This window comes from Rattus norvegicus, chromosome 19 (assembly GCF_021556685.1).
Source record: "Rattus norvegicus strain SHRSP/BbbUtx chromosome 19, alternate assembly SHRSP_T2T, whole genome shotgun sequence".
In the NCBI taxonomy this organism is placed as follows: domain Eukaryota; kingdom Metazoa; phylum Chordata; class Mammalia; order Rodentia; family Muridae; genus Rattus; species Rattus norvegicus.
In genome coordinates, this window is record NC_141552.1 from 18,522,424 (window position 1) to 18,539,651 (window position 17,228).

The 17,228-nt window shown below is 46.1% G+C and overlaps 1 protein-coding gene across 1 annotated transcript; it reads left to right on the top strand.

Annotated features, from left to right (window-relative positions):
• Window positions 1-7,532: 7,532 nt before the first annotated feature.
• Window positions 7,533-11,536, top strand: LOC147998967 (disks large homolog 5-like). The gene is made up of 6 exons (XM_087595967.1): window positions 7,533-7,722; window positions 8,756-8,915; window positions 9,381-9,524; window positions 10,157-10,326; window positions 11,037-11,142; window positions 11,266-11,536. Exons 1-5 carry the CDS (start codon window positions 7,716-7,718, stop codon window positions 11,099-11,101), a joined length of 546 nt encoding a protein of 181 aa, XP_087452093.1. The 5' UTR covers window positions 7,533-7,715; the 3' UTR covers window positions 11,102-11,142; window positions 11,266-11,536.
• Window positions 11,537-17,228: the final 5,692 nt, after the last annotated feature.

Consider the following 17,228-nt stretch of genomic DNA (forward strand, 5'->3'; position numbering starts at 1 on the left):
TTGACATCGCCATACTCAGCATTTACATCCTGTTCAGTGCTGCTTCTGGCTGCAGCTGCAGGGCTTAGGAGCCACAGAGCCCTTTAGGCTCCCAGAGCTGAGAGCATTGACCTTTGCCTTGTTTGTGAAAGAGGTGACTGACCCCTGTGCTCGAGGTGGCCTTTCCGTGCCCTTTAACCCATAGCATAGGTCTCTGTGCCATCCTCTCCCTTTGCTGTGGTGTGCACTTCCTGGTACATTTCCGTTAGCTCTTGACATTTCCAGAGCATTGGGTCTTGCAAATTGAATTTGCATGGCACCAGGAATAGACCTGATAGCAGGGTGTGGGACACTCCCTATGGGGACCCTGCCCAGGGGCATAAGCTTACTTTTCCAGTCAACTCCCTGAACAGTGAGCCTTTGTGGGACAAGGTACTTCACGACATGACTTGACCTCTCTGCAGTGCACCCAATCCCTGCTTGGCTCAGATGTCCCCCAGAGAGGTTGTGTGAGTGTCCCCAGTAGAGGCAGCACTCTGTGTGGTGGCATTGACATGGCATCCAGGAAAGTCAAAACCAGAGGGACATGTTGGGCAGTTGGAAGCAGATGTCTGCGTCCATGGGGAGAAGGATGGACTAGACACTCCTACAGGGGGTGAGCTGAGAAGCACTTCCTTGGCTTTTTCACAACCATACATCCTGCATGTCATGCTGTGTACCCATGCTGAGCTGAAGCCCCAGGCTTTGAGTCTCCCACAGCTGCTGTGTCCTGGGTCCAGGGTAGGATGAAGCAGACTTCAGCAGGAGAAAGGTGAAAACCCTGGTTGCAGGGTGGGATGGCACAGTCATAACACTCCTGCACATGAGGCCCCTGACTTAGAGCCATATAGCACCTGTGACAAGCCAGCTCTGGTGACACTCATCTGCAATGCCAGGCCATGGGGGGTAGAGGCAGTAGGATCAGTTGTTTAATTATCCTTGGCTACACGGCAAGTTCGAGGCCAGCCTGGGCAACTTTGTCTATGAAAATAAGACAAAACAAGGTCTTGACTCTGAGCATCACTGCCTGTACCTGGCATGGTTGCCCCACCCCAGGTAAGAAACCCCTCTGTCCAGAGGCCATAACTGCAGGAGACCCCTGGCCAAGTGTCTATACAGCGCCCTGTTTGACTGGACTGTGCTGAGGACCAACCACGCTCTCCTCAACAGGAAGGACATGGGAGAGGCTGTTACTGTGAGATTCCGGGCCCTGAGAAGGCCAATAATAAACCCTGTCCTTGGGAAAGCCATGGAGACTAGGAACCCAGGGGATCTCTGCAAACACCAGGGCTGGCAGAGGACTCTGATCCTCTACAGCAGCTGCTCTCAATCTGTGGGTTCTACATCAGAGCTCCTGCACACCAGACATTTACATTACAGTTCCTCACAGTAACAAAGTTACACTCATGAAGTAGCTCTCCAATAAGTTTATGTTGGGATGACAACGACATGAGGAACTGAAATAAAGAGTCACAGTGTTAGGAACGGTAAGAACCGCCATTCTATAGGAACCCAGGCATCTGCACTCGGTGTCTGGAAGTGTGGTAGGCTAGACTTCACCCTCAACGATGCCAGCATGTGGGCACCAAGCCTAGGTTCCACCCCAATGCTTACTGGATATGTGCAGGCCTGGTTCCATCAAGAAGTAATAAAGGAACCCTTGGCAAAAAAACACTGGGTACCAAACTGGTCAGGAAAACACACCCCCTCTTCTGCAACTCCTCTCAGGAGGGCTAGTCTTTCCAGGAGGCCCCGGCTATAACCAAACCTTGTCTCCCAGTGCTTGCCCATTGGTGTCTTGGCCATATTCAGATTTGAGGACTTTGAACAGAATAGCTTCCAGCAGATTTGCATCAATGAATCCAACAAGCAGTTGCAGTCCTACTTCACCCAGCACACCTTCAAGCTGGAGCAGGTGAGAGTGGACACCTATTCGCCAGCCCAGCCCAGCCATCACCCTGAATGTGAGCTGTGTCCCTCAGTATCAGCGGGATGGGGCCTGGGCACCATAGGTTCCCCAGGACCTAAAGCTATGTCCTTGAACTCAGTGCCATGCTCAGCCCTTCCAGCCTCTTTCAACCCTTCTGGAAGCTCAACTGCTCCTGCAGCAAGGCAGCAGTGTGCACATTCTGTCACGTCATTTGTGTGTGTCTACAGGAGGTCAGAGCCTGTCTCCTCTGTTCCTTTCTTTTGCTGTATTTGCCTTTCTGAGGAGGCAGCACCCACAGGTATGGGAGGCAGCCACATGCATATTCTGCAGCCATGTCTGATTCCTCTGAGGCTCAGTCCCACTTACACACCTACCCTCCAACCTCCCCACTCCATGTCACCCCTGGGGCTCTGTAAACCTTCCTGCTTTCTGTCTTTATATAATTGGTGACACTGCAGCCCTCAGTGGTGTCATACAGTGTTAGTTTGTCTTTGCACTGCCTGGAGGTCTGACTTAGGAGAATGGCTACCATTCTCATTCCTGTTCAAGGGTCAGAATCTGAATCCTATGTAAGGCTGAATAATATTCCAGCACATGGCTGTGCCATGTTGAATTTACACAGTCACCTATGGATCTTATATTTTGACTTGTAAACACACACATATAAGACTCAAGTGACACCCAAGTGGGGAATTGCTGGAGTCCTCCATGGCTTTCTGAACTGTCTGAGAGACCGAGACCATCCTGTCCACAGTGTATAGGGCACCATCTACTCATAGCTCACACAGCATGAGAAGATTAGGGAGGGTTAACCTGGCTTCTCTGTCTCCTACTTTCTGCCACACTAGCCCTAGCATCTTTCTGTATTGCAGTGAATGTTTAGAACCCAGGAGGATTCCAGCTTCCTTGCTCAAATATAGCAAGTTCCTCCTTGCCTGCTTTGAGACTGAGTCTCATGCAGCCCAGGCTGGCTTTGATCTCACCATTAGTTAAGATGGCCATGAACTCCTGGTTCTCATGCCTCAGACGTCTCTGAGTGCTGGGTGACAGGTATGCACCACTCTCAAGTCCTGCCACTGGGACAAGAGTGAGCAGAGCCAGCTCTGAAGCACACACTTTGCTGGTGTCAGTGATGACTGACTTATGTTTCCTGTCTTCCTTGCCCATGGCCCTTCACCTTGGTGCATGCCATCCTTCCTCCCTGTGACTCATGGGGGACACCAAGCCTGAGGATGTCAGGAAGAAGTTTACTTACTTCACTGGGTTGGAGGCTGTTAGGTTCCTGCGTCAGTAGGTGAGATTCAAGCTAGAAGGTTTGTGGCATGAGAAACTGGAACAGAGCTGGAATGGCAGGAACAATCGTCGCCTGGCTCTGAGAAGACCAGGTGGGCAGAAACTCATCGTTGGGCAGGTAGTGAGCTCAAGACCAGGCTGGGCATTGCTCAGCGCATGTGAACAGGTGTGCTTACATGGACATGTGTTTCCCCCACATGGTCACCACTTATCCAGGCACGGTGAATACTCCAAGGAGCTTTTTATGTTTTAACATTGTGTGTGTTTGTGTGTCCATACATACATATACACATACATTCATACATATACACGAATACACGTACATGAAAACACATGCATATACATGACTATATACATTCATGCTCACACACACATATATACACACCTACATGCATACACACATACACACACACATACACACACATACACACATACACACATACATGCATACACACATACACATATACATACACACATACACACACATACAATACATATACACACATACAAATACACCTATACACACATATAGACAGACATATACATATACACGTATACACATACATGCATACACACATTCATATCCACACGTACATACAGACATATACATATATACTCACATACATGTAAGCACATGAGTGGAAGCCAGAGGACAGCTTGGCCCTTGGTTCTCTCCTTTTTACCACGTGGGTCCTGGGGATTGAGTCAAGCTCATCAGACTTGACAGCAAGCCCCTTTAACTGTAGAGCCCTCTCATTGGCTGCCAGTTGCCTCTTTCCACAAATTCTATCTATGGTGGGATGTTTAGAGTTGTTATTCTCATGATTCCTTCAGCAATAGCGCAGACATCATTTACACTGCATTAGGAGTTATAATTCATGTAGATGTCAGGAGAGCTGGAGGCGTGGATCAAGAAGAGAGCCCACTTTCAATGTCATTATGTGGTATTGCCTTAGGCCCTTTTATACACTCCCCTGGCTTTGTCTGAGTATATGTTTGAGGTCTCTCTATGACTGTGCAAAGAAGTAAGAGATAGGGCTGGGCCACAAAATAGGGAAGTACTTGTTCATCCAAAAACAAAAACAAAAAACAAGCAAACAAACAAACAAAAATAGATCTAGGGTTAAATATTTGTGCTAGTACTGAACTACACAGCCAGAAGGTATTTTTCTAAGTAAATAACACAATATTGGGGATGACAATATGATCAAATATCCTACAACATAAGTTTGCAATGTTACCTACATTTTATAAATCAAGTCTGACCACCGTTTTGGTTGTTTCCAATCCTGTCTGAGTGCATCATCATGGGAATCCCAAGGAAAATCAGAAATGGGTTCTTGAAGCTGTTGCACAGGGCCAGTATAGACAAAATACCACAGAGGAAACCTTGATTCTTATCTCAAGGGATCATTCACCATCCCTCTTGTCACTTAACTTATGACAAGACGTCACCTTTCCTAAACTTAGCCTTTTTCCCAAGTGCTGCAGAAGGGAAGACCTGGTGTCAAGGGGTCTGGATTCAAACCACAGGACACTGAATTCATTTAAATAGGTGTAGTTTATTAATGCACACACCAATACAGTTCAACCAGAGCAACAGCTCAGAACTGGGTACTGGACATTGCTAGGCCCCGCTCATTGCAAAATCCACATGGGCTCATGCACAAGTGCTAGAAATGCTTCGGTCTATGGGCCCTAACTCAGGCCATTTTACACATAATTTTTCCTATTTTCCTTGAATCTATTGGGTCCTATGTGAAGAATACACTTGGGGAACTTGTTAAGATTAACAAACCTCATAACATACAGAACATAACAGGGTATGTGACCAGCACCACACAGTTCAACGTCAGAGTTTTTTGTTCTTTGTTAGTGTTTTTCTTGGCATCCATGATGTGGAGGCGTATTACAGAACAATAGGAAAGAGCTGGCTGCTGTGTAACAAATTCACTGCTATTAAGGTAGGTATGGGGGCAAGACCTGAGCAGTAGCCCTTAAGATGGGAAGGAGATGATGTGTTTGGTAACTGAAAGGAGCTGCCTCAGCTGTGTTTCTCTGCCTGCTCAGTGCCCATTCAACATCACTCTGTCCCTGAAGAGGAACTCAAGGTCTGCCCCCTGCTGCCTGTGAGCCAGGAAGAGGCACAGAAAGGCAAGGCCACAGCACTGGTTTCCAATCCCTCAGTAATGCTGGATTTCCAATAATGTACTTGTATACACAAATACAGTGTGGTAAGTTGCAATAGATACTAATCATTTCTCACAGAGGGCAGCAGTTGATTGACTACAACTAATTTTATTAAAAAAAAGAAACCTGGCTCTTGTAGAAATATACAAAGAAATATCTAGGATGGTGGGGGATGAATTCTGCCATGGACTGAACTCGTGGAAGTGGGGTTGGGAGAAAGATGCATGGTTAAATAGCCCACCAGGTTCACATTGTGTCAACTTGATTTAATCTAAGGACAAAGAAGTGGAGTATCTCTGATGGCTTTCTTCTAGTCCCTTTAAAGCATCACTGGGGTTTGAACTCAGAACTTCACACTTCTTGATGGGGCAACTACACTCAAGGAAGCTTAAGATTTTCATAGACACAGTATTATGCTACATATACAGAGTAGATAATACTAAGATGTTCAGATGGTGATGTCCATTTGTATGCACTCTTAATGTGGACCTAAAAAAAGACAGATCAAGGTCCTTAAAATAGAAAGATCAGTTCCAGTTGTTTTCTACCATTCCAAACAGAACGATTGGTAGGGAGAGAATGGTAAATAATCGAGAATTCGTAGATGATGCTTTGAATGAAGTGTGGATTTCTGTGCTGGTTTAAAACAGGGTCTCAAGTATCACATGTTGCCCTCTACCTGGCTGGCCAGGATCACTTTGAGCTCAGATAAACCTCCTTTCACTTTGCAATAAATAGGCTTAAAAGAGTGGCCTCCACGGACTGTGCAGACAGCATTAGCCTTTCACAGTTGAGGTGTATAACTCACAACTATAGTTTTAGCCATGTTTTTCCATGTCTACCAGCTATTTCAGATTGTTGCTGTTATATGCCTGACAATCAAGGATGCAGAAAAATAACCTGATACAGATAAGGACATAGTGATCACATGGTGCCTCTTCCGTACGTTCTGGTTGAGGTTTGTTAAAATTCCAATATTGCAAAAAGCTTTATATAGGGCCCATCACATTAAGGGTCACTATGCATTGCTCTATCTAAAATGGCCTAATCGGAACTGACTCCCATATAACACTTCCTGCAATCCTCATATGAGAAGCTTGAGCTTTTAGTTTTAACTTTTTCTTTTCTCGTTCTTTCTTATTTTTTGCTATAAAAGTTGAGACAAAGATATTTAAGGCCATGAATTTGCCCCCAAAATTTGAACTACGGATGTGATCAATCAGTGTTAGTGGGTGCATTCTATAAAGTATTCATTTTTTACTATGATAGATGCTTTTGTGTTTGGTGTGGTGGCCATTTCCCAGTGTACAGGTACTGGGACCTTGCTCTATCCACTTAATGATGTTTATAGCCTCATTTTAGACGTTTCTGTGCCACCCTCTATATCTCTTGTGTATTTTATTTTTCTGATAAAACTCATGGTATATCTTACTCAGGCCTGTGAGCAGTGCTCCTTTGGCGACATTGGTGCAAAGAGCAGAACCCCACAAGCAGCATGAGGTTCCCTTCACTGGAGTCTCCAATATTGCATTTTCCTCTGCCAACTGGTCTCCACACTTTTCCTAGCACCATAAAGACTTCAACTCTTTCTCCTAAGGAATTTTCTGGCAATTGTCGATTGCTAAGCACATGACTTCATGAGTGTTCCCCTAACACACACGCATTTTGTAACCTACCATGCAGACTATTTCTTGATGTGATTTAAAGCACCTGTACATAATGAGACAGGAGAACTTTTGACTGCATATTCAAGCTGGTGTGAAATCTCAGGAAGTTTTAATGGCTAACATTGGTGAATGAGGACAATTTGAGTTGGGATGAGACATTTTGGGGCAAGATATGGAAGGAATCATTCATTTAGATGCATAGGAATTACTAAGGTTTTTTATAATCAAGCCTTGAGGAAAATTTGGCTTTGGAAGCAGGAGATGCTCAGTGGCTCTGCCCCAGGAAAGTCTCCTGGAAAGGGCATCTCAGCTTATGCTCAGTACAGGGAGAACATTAGCAGGAGGCAAAGTCTGCTCCCCATGACATCTGCTGTCCCTTCTTGGACATTCTATTGTCTCCTAGAGAGTTCTGGCATCCTCTGTGATGTCACCAGACATCAGTGACAACCAGTGCCCTAGTTTCTCTCAGTCTGAGTCTGGCGGTTACAAGCTAAGACATTTTTTCCCTTCTTCGCAAGCTTTTTGGGAGGGGGAACGTCGATTCTGGAGAGACTAGAGTGAAGGAGTCTGGCCTTTTGTCTCAAAGTAATGATGGACAAAGACAGCACTTCTGGGGAATGTGGAGTAAGTTCTGGGCAGTGTATTTTGAGCTTCCTGTCAGGGGGGCTGCAGGCTTAAGCTGACCTTTCTAGCAATGGGCCACAACAACTGGAGCATCTGAAAAGGAATTGAATTTCCATGAATATCACAATTCCTGAAAGTCAAGGATTTCAGACCTTTAGTTTCCCCATCCCCAATGGGAGGATATGGTAAGGCCAATGCTATTATACTGTGAACTTCTGGTCTTTACTTTTCAGTTCATTTGTTCTGTTACATTGATATAATAACACTATCAGTAGTCATGGAGGGTCCACCTTTTCTGAGTTTAGACAGGGCAGCAATGTATTTCACTATCATTGCTTCTTTAAATACAGTGGGTATCTGACAGTAGTAACAGGGAGAGATTGTGCTCCAGGCAATAACCTTATGTTCTTAGACCTTCTCTGATTTCTTCTAACTGTGAGGGTCATCGTTTGCTTTATATATTAGAGGTTATATGTTACAAAAATTTTTCTACAATACCAAAACTATTTTGAACGTGTAGACCAAGATTCAGCCTGTAACCTATTCACAGTTCTGGGGCATTTGGTATTTCACATAGGGACACTGATAAGTCTGTTGAACATATCCTCCCTGGAAATGCGTTTTAAATCCAAAGTTGTTGGCTTAGAGTATCAGAGTAGGACATCTGAGTGTCTCCAATCACTCAAGTTTTGTGGATGGTGAATTTATCATCTGAGTTCTGAAGCCACAGGGGTGAGGGTCCTGAAACCAACCTGTACCCTGTTCAGCTGATAATAATCCTGGAGAAGCCATCTCCATGATACATGTAAGCACGTGATGTCCGGCATAGGGAACACCTGGCTGCTAACGTCTCTTGGTCTCTATAGAGTAGTGGGAGAACTGAGATCCCCTGAGGAGGTCTCTTAAGCATAGACCAATCGCCTAGCAGTGACACTGGGTTCCTGGCTTGTTTTCCTGTTTAGGCCTCACTGAGGTCTACGAACACTCTATGCATTCTCCCCATGCAGGTTCACTTGTGTTGTTCTACCTACAGACGCTGGGAGAGAAACATCATCCCCTGACACTGACCTAAGCAAGAATCAGGCCATGAAGGAAAAGGAGAGGCTGATTAAAGAGCTGCAGCTCATTACGGAGGAGAGAAATGACCTGAGAGATCGCCTGAGGTTTCTGACAGAGAGATCCATGAAGAACAGGTATGAATCGCTCCAAACACTCTTGTTTCATTCCTGGGTCTGCAAGGTCACCTTCTTATCCTATTAAGGTTTTGGGTTCTAGAAAGCTGTGCCTCCCTAACCACCCTGTGCTAAACCTCACCTCCCGTATAGTGGAGATTCAGAACCTGACCCTTCCTGAGAAGTGAGATTGAAAATGGACTCATCTGCTTCCATTTATTTAAAAGCAGAACTTGTGGTCTGAATGAAGAATTCAGGGATAAAGTCAGGGAGAGTGAGTGCCCAGTGTGCATTTGCAAAGCCCTTGACAGCTGGTGGCTTTGCAAGATTGTAATTGCAGTGAGTTTATGGTGAGTCTCTGTACTTGCTAGGCAGGGGACTGAGTGCTGGAAGATCCAGGCAGCAGCCTGGGGTAATATAGGACCCACCCTGAGTTCGTGTATTCCTAAATGCCGATGTTCATTGTATTCTATCATTTCGGGCCAGGCCACACTTCAGGCCAAATCCATATTATGAAGACCTGGAGAGAATGGAGGAGGCGGTCATGTCAATTCTGCACAACTTAGAGATGGAGAACACTGAGGTCCATGAGAACAACCATAAGCTGAAGAAGGAGATTACCTTCTCTAGGTAAGTCCTGGTCAGAAAGGCTATCACTTGTGGAATGGCCATTTCTGACTTTCTTTGTTCTGGATTGGACGGTCTTCAGCTCTGGTTCTATCTCTTGTGCTATTTACCCATCAGTGTTCCAGGGTCATTAGGACTCAGTTTTCAGTTCCATAAAAGACTGTTCCTCATCCCAGGATTGTCTAGGCATCTTCAGAAGGCTCTTGAGACAACAGTACTGATTGAAGTCAGCAGAAGGTTATTAGGCTGCCCTGGACCTATGGTGTCACACCAGGTTTTACAAAACTCAGTGGGTGGACCACATGGTTAGCATGACCTTCTCTTGGTTCTACTGACCTCTTTTGAGGGTGTTGGCCCACTACTAATTGATGTTGCCCCCATGCATTGGGCTTTCATGGATAGTTGTAGATCCATGTTCTTTCTCAGAGGTGTGGACACTAATTGGTGTCAAGCCAAGCAAACAATTTATTCTTCCCCGAATTAACTCTTTATGGTTTGTGCAGCAGCCTTATATGTATCAAGATGCATTTTATTAAGTCTTCATGGGTATGTGGGACCTGGTAGAGTTAGTGGGACTTGGGAGTAGGAATGGGAGAAAGGGCCAGCATGATCTTACTATGCAGATGTATTTCCAGAAACCTGCTCAGCCAGCTCCTGGTGGAGAACACATGTAGGAAGAAGTTGGTCCCACCGAAGCAGGGGAGCAAGGGGGTACATCTTGATTGTGCACTGAACCAGAAATATTTGGTTGACTTCAACAAGAAAGATAAAGATAAAGATCAATGGCCAGAACCAGCATTATCAGGTAGGGACTGTTAGCTTAACAATATCTGATAAAATTTGCCAATTTGATACATCTTTGCTTCTCTTACCACCTTTCTAATTTACACTCACAACCAGCCAACCACCTCATGTAATGGAATTGTTCATTGCTCTGCCTATGCACAAGTATTCTGGGAATGTAACCACTTTTCAGAAACTGAATTATTGTGCAAGCATATTTTGCTGCTCTTTTTGAAGCTGCATTATAGAAATGGTGACAGATCAATAACATATCACATTATTGCATATCCATGTGATAGATTGGATCCTATGTAGAGTTTTGAACAATTTCTTGGTTCTTTGACAAATGACACTCTGTGGTCATGTGACCTCTTGTGTAGGAAGCACCTTTGGGATAAGAACCAAGTGCAAATGTCAAATTAGTACTTGTCATTGGCTTTAACCTTGGTGACATATGGACGTCTCCTTTCTTCCTGCAACCTGATGAGGTGTCTTGCCATTGCCCTGTTCTCGGTTTGCACTGGTATAAGTCTGGGTCCCATATTGGCAGCCCACATTACTGTGAGGCTCTCTGGAGATTTTGCCCTGCCCACAGAGTTAGCAACAATGATATCACTTAAAATGTCCATGTCGACTGTCCAATAGAACTGAGGTGGTAGAAGGCAGCATTCTGACAGCTGGCTTGCATTTCCCCACCAAATCAGTATCTGAAAAACTGCCTTCCTCTCCCAGGTCTCAGAAAGTGCAAGAGAGCTGGAATTGGACACACAGCAGTAAGAGAGCTTCCTGAAGAATAAGTTGCTTTCTCAGGAGTCCCTGATGACCAACATCCTGAATGGTAACAACATTTTTTGGATGAGTATTCATCCTCTGAGTTAATTTGTCATTTCTTAGAGACCCTAAATTTATATACCACTAAGCCAGCCTGACTGATTGAGGTCTTACTAACTTTCTTCTTCAGAAAACAGCACTTGAGAGACAACTTGGGGGACCGCCTTTCATTATGTGTGCTAGAGGAGAAACAGCAATACGTCTGTGCTTCTAAATGTTCGTTAAGAATATGCTTTTAGAAATATTTTTGTTATGATTTTAATTGAAGTTTTCTTTTTGTTGTTTCATATTTATATGTTCTTGTTACTATTTTTACTTTCAAATATTTTTAAATATTTTTATTCATTTTAATCCTGTTTTGTTGTAAAAATGTATTTGTTATGAATAAAAATTGAATTCTATCTCTTGACTCTTAAGACCATCATTCTTACTCAAGGGTTCTGAAACCTCCTGTGGACTTAGAACTGACAGCTACAGATGGATCTCTGCATGTTCCATGGATCCTGGGCTAATAAGTGAATTCAAAGTCACCAAGGGGTACTCAGTGTGACAGTGTCTTTTGTGTGGAGAATGTGGCTGTTCCTCGGACACACACTTTATGATGTAATCACTGACACACTTTACCCAATTGTTAGGGTCCATGTGGTTCTTCTGAGAGAGCAGCAGATGCTCTACCCTGTGAGTCATCACCACAGCTCCTGCAGGTGGCTTTTGTTATTCCACATGAGGTGCTGTATTAGGTGGACAGGATCACCTATGATTAAATAGAGAGATCTCAGGAGATGTGTGTTCACAGGGAACTTACTGAGCCGTGCGTTCTCAACGTGTTAGGTTGCCAGGCATCCCTACAGGGCTCTGGTGTTCCCACTGCTCATTGTGGGTCAGGATCATCCTGCAGCATCACTTAGTGTCCATATTAGAGCAGATCTTTCACCTGTTATCAATGATGACCATATGTATTCTGCACATCTGATAAAATACAGAATAGAAACTAGCTTCTTGTAGGCCAGCTTGGCATAATGAATTCTTTTGATTGTTAGCAAGAAACTTATCTTTATCTAAGCAGTTTAGGGAGGAACCTCAAGGGCATCCATAGTGAATGTAGCCTGCAGCTGTGAACACAGGTTTCTTTTGGAGAGAAGGCCTGTGCAAGCCCAACCTAGGTGGGACAGTTCAAGCTACCCTATTTCCATGGCCAAACTGGGATCGTATTGAGAATGTATTTTTTCCAGGTGACTGATTTCCAATTTGTGGAATTGATCTAACTTGCTGAGAGTGGAGGTGACTCAGAGAGTTAAAGTACAGAAGAACCAATCCAATATGTCCACAAAAGCTTGCTGTCACCCCAGGGCTTTTAAAAGCTCAGCAGCTAGAGAAGCAATGTAGTATTTGGTTACTCTCATGCTTAGGTCTAATCATTCATTATAAGCTGACCATGACACAAAAAGAGTCATCTGTGTCACAATAGAAACTAGTTGTAACTAGACTCACACCACACTATCACATCACTACCGTATTGAGGTTCTCAGTTACTATCTAAGAAACTGGAAGAGGCCTGGGTCTTGCTACACAAACTCATGATTTATGTCTTCATGACAATGTGTGCTTTGTCCTGTTAATGCTACCATTGGCATACAACACCTTGGATACTTTGTGCTGACATCTGTGACCTGAGACAATAGTTCATGTCATCCTATCCTGAATAAAATGTCCTTAGAGTACAGTGTAGTGGGAGGGGCCTTCTTTTCCTGTGAGATAGCAAAACATTTCCAGTCTTCAGTCAAGTCTGACAGCCATTGTCAGTGCCTGTCTTGAGATGTCCACATTTTCAGCTGAGAGTCTTCATCCAGGCAGCTCTGTAATTCTGTAGAAGATTAATAGGTTCCAACCCTAGGATTTAATTCTGCATGACTGTACTTGCCGAACATGCTCAAAGCCCTGTGTTCCACCCTAGCCCTCTGTGCTTTAGAGAAAGAAAATAAAGAACCACATTGCACTTGAAGTTTCTCCTCCAACAAAAGGAGAGCCTGCATAGGGCCTTTAAGTAACTCGAAACCCCAGCTTCCGCCCACAGCTCCCTCCATCAATTCCATGATTGGTGTGTTTTCACTACTACTCACTTTCCTCTGTGTGCAAAGAATGTGCACCATGTCAGTAAAGTGTGTGTGTGTGTGTGTGTGTGTGTGTGTGTGTGTGTGTGTGTGTGTAGTCCCTAGTGAAAACTGTCGAGATACATGCAGACTCATGCTACTACTGTCCCATGGCACCTTGCAGGGAACCCTGAAATGGTGGCTACTTTAATACAGTCTAAACCGTGTGTGCATGGTTTCTGTAAGGTCACCACTACAGAGAGCAGGAAAAGCTTCAGTAGTCACATGGATGTGATCAATCAGTGTTAGTCATGCCCTTCCAGCATGGTAGACTGCAGGTTGTCTGTCCCCATCACTTTGCTCTCTTGTGCCCAAACAATGCCAAGGTCAGGGCCGTTGAGCCGTGAGGCAGAGGCTCACCACCCTGAGTGCTGCCTAAGACCCCTAAGACTGTCTCTTTCGGGTGTGTGCGTGCTGGACACTCATGGATCCTGAGATCTCCGCAGCTGAGGTGAAACAGTACCAGAGGCATTGCAATGTGGGCACACATTTGGTTGTGGAGCTGGGCCACTCTTTGACTTTTGTTGAGTGGAGAGACAACTGTTGGCTGAGCCTTTGGTGAACCGGATGGCCCCTGGCCACGTCAGCAGTCAGCAGTATCAAAGGTGAGAAACCAGTGTTTTATGTTCCATTTTGTCATCGCTGGTCAGTGTTCTGATGCCACAGCACATGGCTGGTCTCAATCTCCCCATGTGGCCACAATCCCTAATTGATATGGCCTCCACTTCCGAAGTGCCACTGGGATTTCTGTAGAACCCCTAAGGCAGCAGCAAGCAGGAGCCCCTGACTATTCCCTCCCTGCTCTCTGGATCTGCAAGTCGTTCTGTGTACATATGGCTATTCCCTCATATACTCTTGATGCCATGATACCTTAATAAACACTTGAATCATGCCCTGATGGCCAGTTTTCAACTGCTACCTGACACCATCTATAATCGCCTGGGAAATGAGGGACAGTCTGGATCAGACTGGCCTTTGAGCATGACTATGCGTGACTGTCTTCGTTGCTGTGGGAGATGCCAGACAGCCTCTTTTCTGATCCTAGAGTCCCTATAGCCAGCCACTTGTCCCCTCTACAGCCAGACCCTACTTCTGTTCCTAGGCACTGTCTTGGACTTCCTTCTCTCAGGTGGCTTCTCTCCTTTGGTTGCTACAGAAACCTGTTATGAGGACAGGAACAGGGAGTTAAGAGTTCAAAGCCATCTTCCCACTGATGTTCTTTCTCAGAGGTCAGTGGGACACTTAAAGAGTTTTGTGTATACATTTTATTAAGCAAGGGACAATCATGCATCAGACACAGGAAACTAACAGCACATCTACCGGACCTCCTTCAACACCTGGGCATCTCTTCTGGCCTGTGCTTCTGTGTGCTGAAACCTGGGGACCAACTTCCTGTGGTGTTTCCCATGATGACTATGCACATTACTACACTGGCGTAAATCCTCAAAACTCACAAACAGCAACAGGACCGACCGCCACAGGAACGGTTCTCTATCAACAGATACCACAGACCAGCAAGCAGAAGCATGGGAGGGTGGTGCTGTGGTTCACACACTTCTCTTTCCTCACTAGGGCAGGTGACCCGCTGGAGAAAACAAGGAGGCAGCAGGATGGAAGAGGAAAACTACAACCCAGTCCTTGCATTAAACACCCAAGCACATTTAGACTAGAAGAGAGAAGTTTGCCAAGAATGAGGGCCACTTTGGACATCCATCATCAATAGCCCTGGCTGTCTAGGCCAGCATCAGATCCAGCAGTCTCCAGGCAGGTGTCAGCTAGGCCCTCAAGGGCACTAAGAGCATTAACCATGAAAAATAGAACAAGATCTCTGCCTCTTGCCTGACTGACAGCCAAGCATGTGTATGCCCTGGCAATGCTCACGCTGGGACCCCTGCGAGATATTAAGATATAGAGACCTGATAGTTGATTAGGACCCTGTTCAAAAAGGAAGACACCGGATATTTCCCTCAGGCATCCATATGTGCATGCATGGTTGTACAAACTGGTAGAATCTCTCTCTCTCTCTCTCTCTCTCTCTCTCTCTCTCTCTCTCTCTCACACACACACACACACACACACACACACACACACACACACACATTCAAAGTTTTGAAGCACAGCAGAAGAATCTCTGGGACTCTAAGCCTGACCAGCCTCATCTGTGAGTCACAGCTTCTGTGTGAGAGCTCCTTTGTGTGAGAGGCATAGGGTGACTGAGGAAGGTTGCTGGTGTCCATCCCTGGCCTGCATGTGCATGCATAGAGACATGGACACATGCACATGCTGAGTACCCCTCATCCAATCCTGAAATCTGAAAAAACTGAATTTCAAATCCAGGCATTCTCCTAACCTACACCTTCCCTCAGGAATTGGAGATGAGGCCTTGCAAGAATCCTCAACCAGTGAGACTGGCCCAGACCTTCTGAGATCCATTCTGCCCCAGGAGAACACAGCAAGTGGTATCAGGACAACACAGAAACTCAAGACTCCAGCCTGATGCAGGGACCACCTGCTGGGTTAGGAGAAGACTCAGCATCAGGTTCCTGAACGAAAACATCACCTCTGAACACACGGGGTCGCTGTGGCTATGCCTTCAAGGCATCTTCAGCAGCAGCTTAAATGGACTAGGGATGACTATGGGAATCTGCCTGCAGGGTGATGTGAGAATCCTTTTGCTAAGGCTTGATAGCTAGATGTTGCCACAGAAACCCTTGAACTCTTCTTGGAGTACAGTCCAGGCAGAGGCTGAACACAAAACATTCTGATTATGACCTGAGTTTAACAGATAATCCGGAACCTGAAGGCCACAGGCCCAAAGGTCTGCACTGCAGGGGTAAGGCATCACTGCAGGGATGACCACACAGTGCAGGGGTGAGGTGTCACTGCGGGGATGACCACACACTGCAGGGGTGAGGCATCACTGCAGGGATGACCACACACTGCAGGAGTGAGGAGTCACTGCAGGGATGACCACACAGTGCAGGGGTGAGGTGTCACTGCGGGGATGACCACACACTGCAGGGGTGAGGCATCACTGCAGGGATGACCACACACTGCAGGAGTGAGGAGTCACTGCAGGGATGACCACACACTGCAGGGGTGAGGCATCACTGCAGGGATGACCACACACTGCAGGAGTGAGGCATCACTGCAGGGATGACCACACACTGCAGGGGTGAGGCGTCACTGCAGGGATGACCACACACTGCAGGGATGAGGTGTCACTGCGGGGATGACCACACACTGCAGGGTTGAGTTGTCACTGCAGGGATGACCACACACTGCAGGGGTGAGGAGTCACTGCGGGGATGACCACACACTGCAGGGGTGAGGTGTCACTGCGGGGATGACCACACACTTCAGGGGTGAGGTGTCCCTGTGGGGATGACCACACACTGCAGGGGTGAGGTGTCACTGCGGGGATGACCACACACTGCAGGGGTGAGGCATCACTTCGGGGATGACCACACACTGCAGGGGTGAGGTGTCCCTGCAGGGATGACCAGGAAGCTGACTGAGCTCCTCAGGGCTCTCCCTGTCCTGAATGTGCTTCCCTTCTAGGTGAGCACGGCAGCTTTCAGGGTGCTGGAGGCCTGTGTGGGCAGCAGTAGAAACTGCTATCCTTGTTATTCACAGCTGAAACTATCACACAGGGCATTCCAGAAGTGAACACCACCAAAGTGGGGCCTTTCACAGCATTCTGGGTAGGATGGCACAAAGCCCCATGACAATTTCGCCTGTGATCCATACCAAATGTCTGCTGTCAGTGCCTGTCTGTTAGGAGCCACCTGGATGATCCAGGGGATGGTCCTGAAGAAAAGGCTTGGCAAAATAGAGGTCCCCAAAGCCAGAGGAGCAGTGAAGAGGTGCAGGGGCTGTAGACCATGGAGACTGACATATGCTGATGTTAGATACCCAGACTCATCCCTGTGTCCAAGTCTGG

What these genes read in the sequence shown, in the direction of transcription:
- LOC147998967 (XM_087595967.1), top strand. An exon ending in AAGGAGATTACCTTCTCTAG is followed by an intron (nt 9,525 to 10,156) that starts GTAAGTCCTGGT and finishes ATGTATTTCCAG; the next exon opens with AAACCTGCTCAGCCAGCTCC. An exon ending in GCCAGAACCAGCATTATCAG is followed by an intron (nt 10,327 to 11,036) that starts GTAGGGACTGTT and finishes TTCCTCTCCCAG; the next exon opens with GTCTCAGAAAGTGCAAGAGA.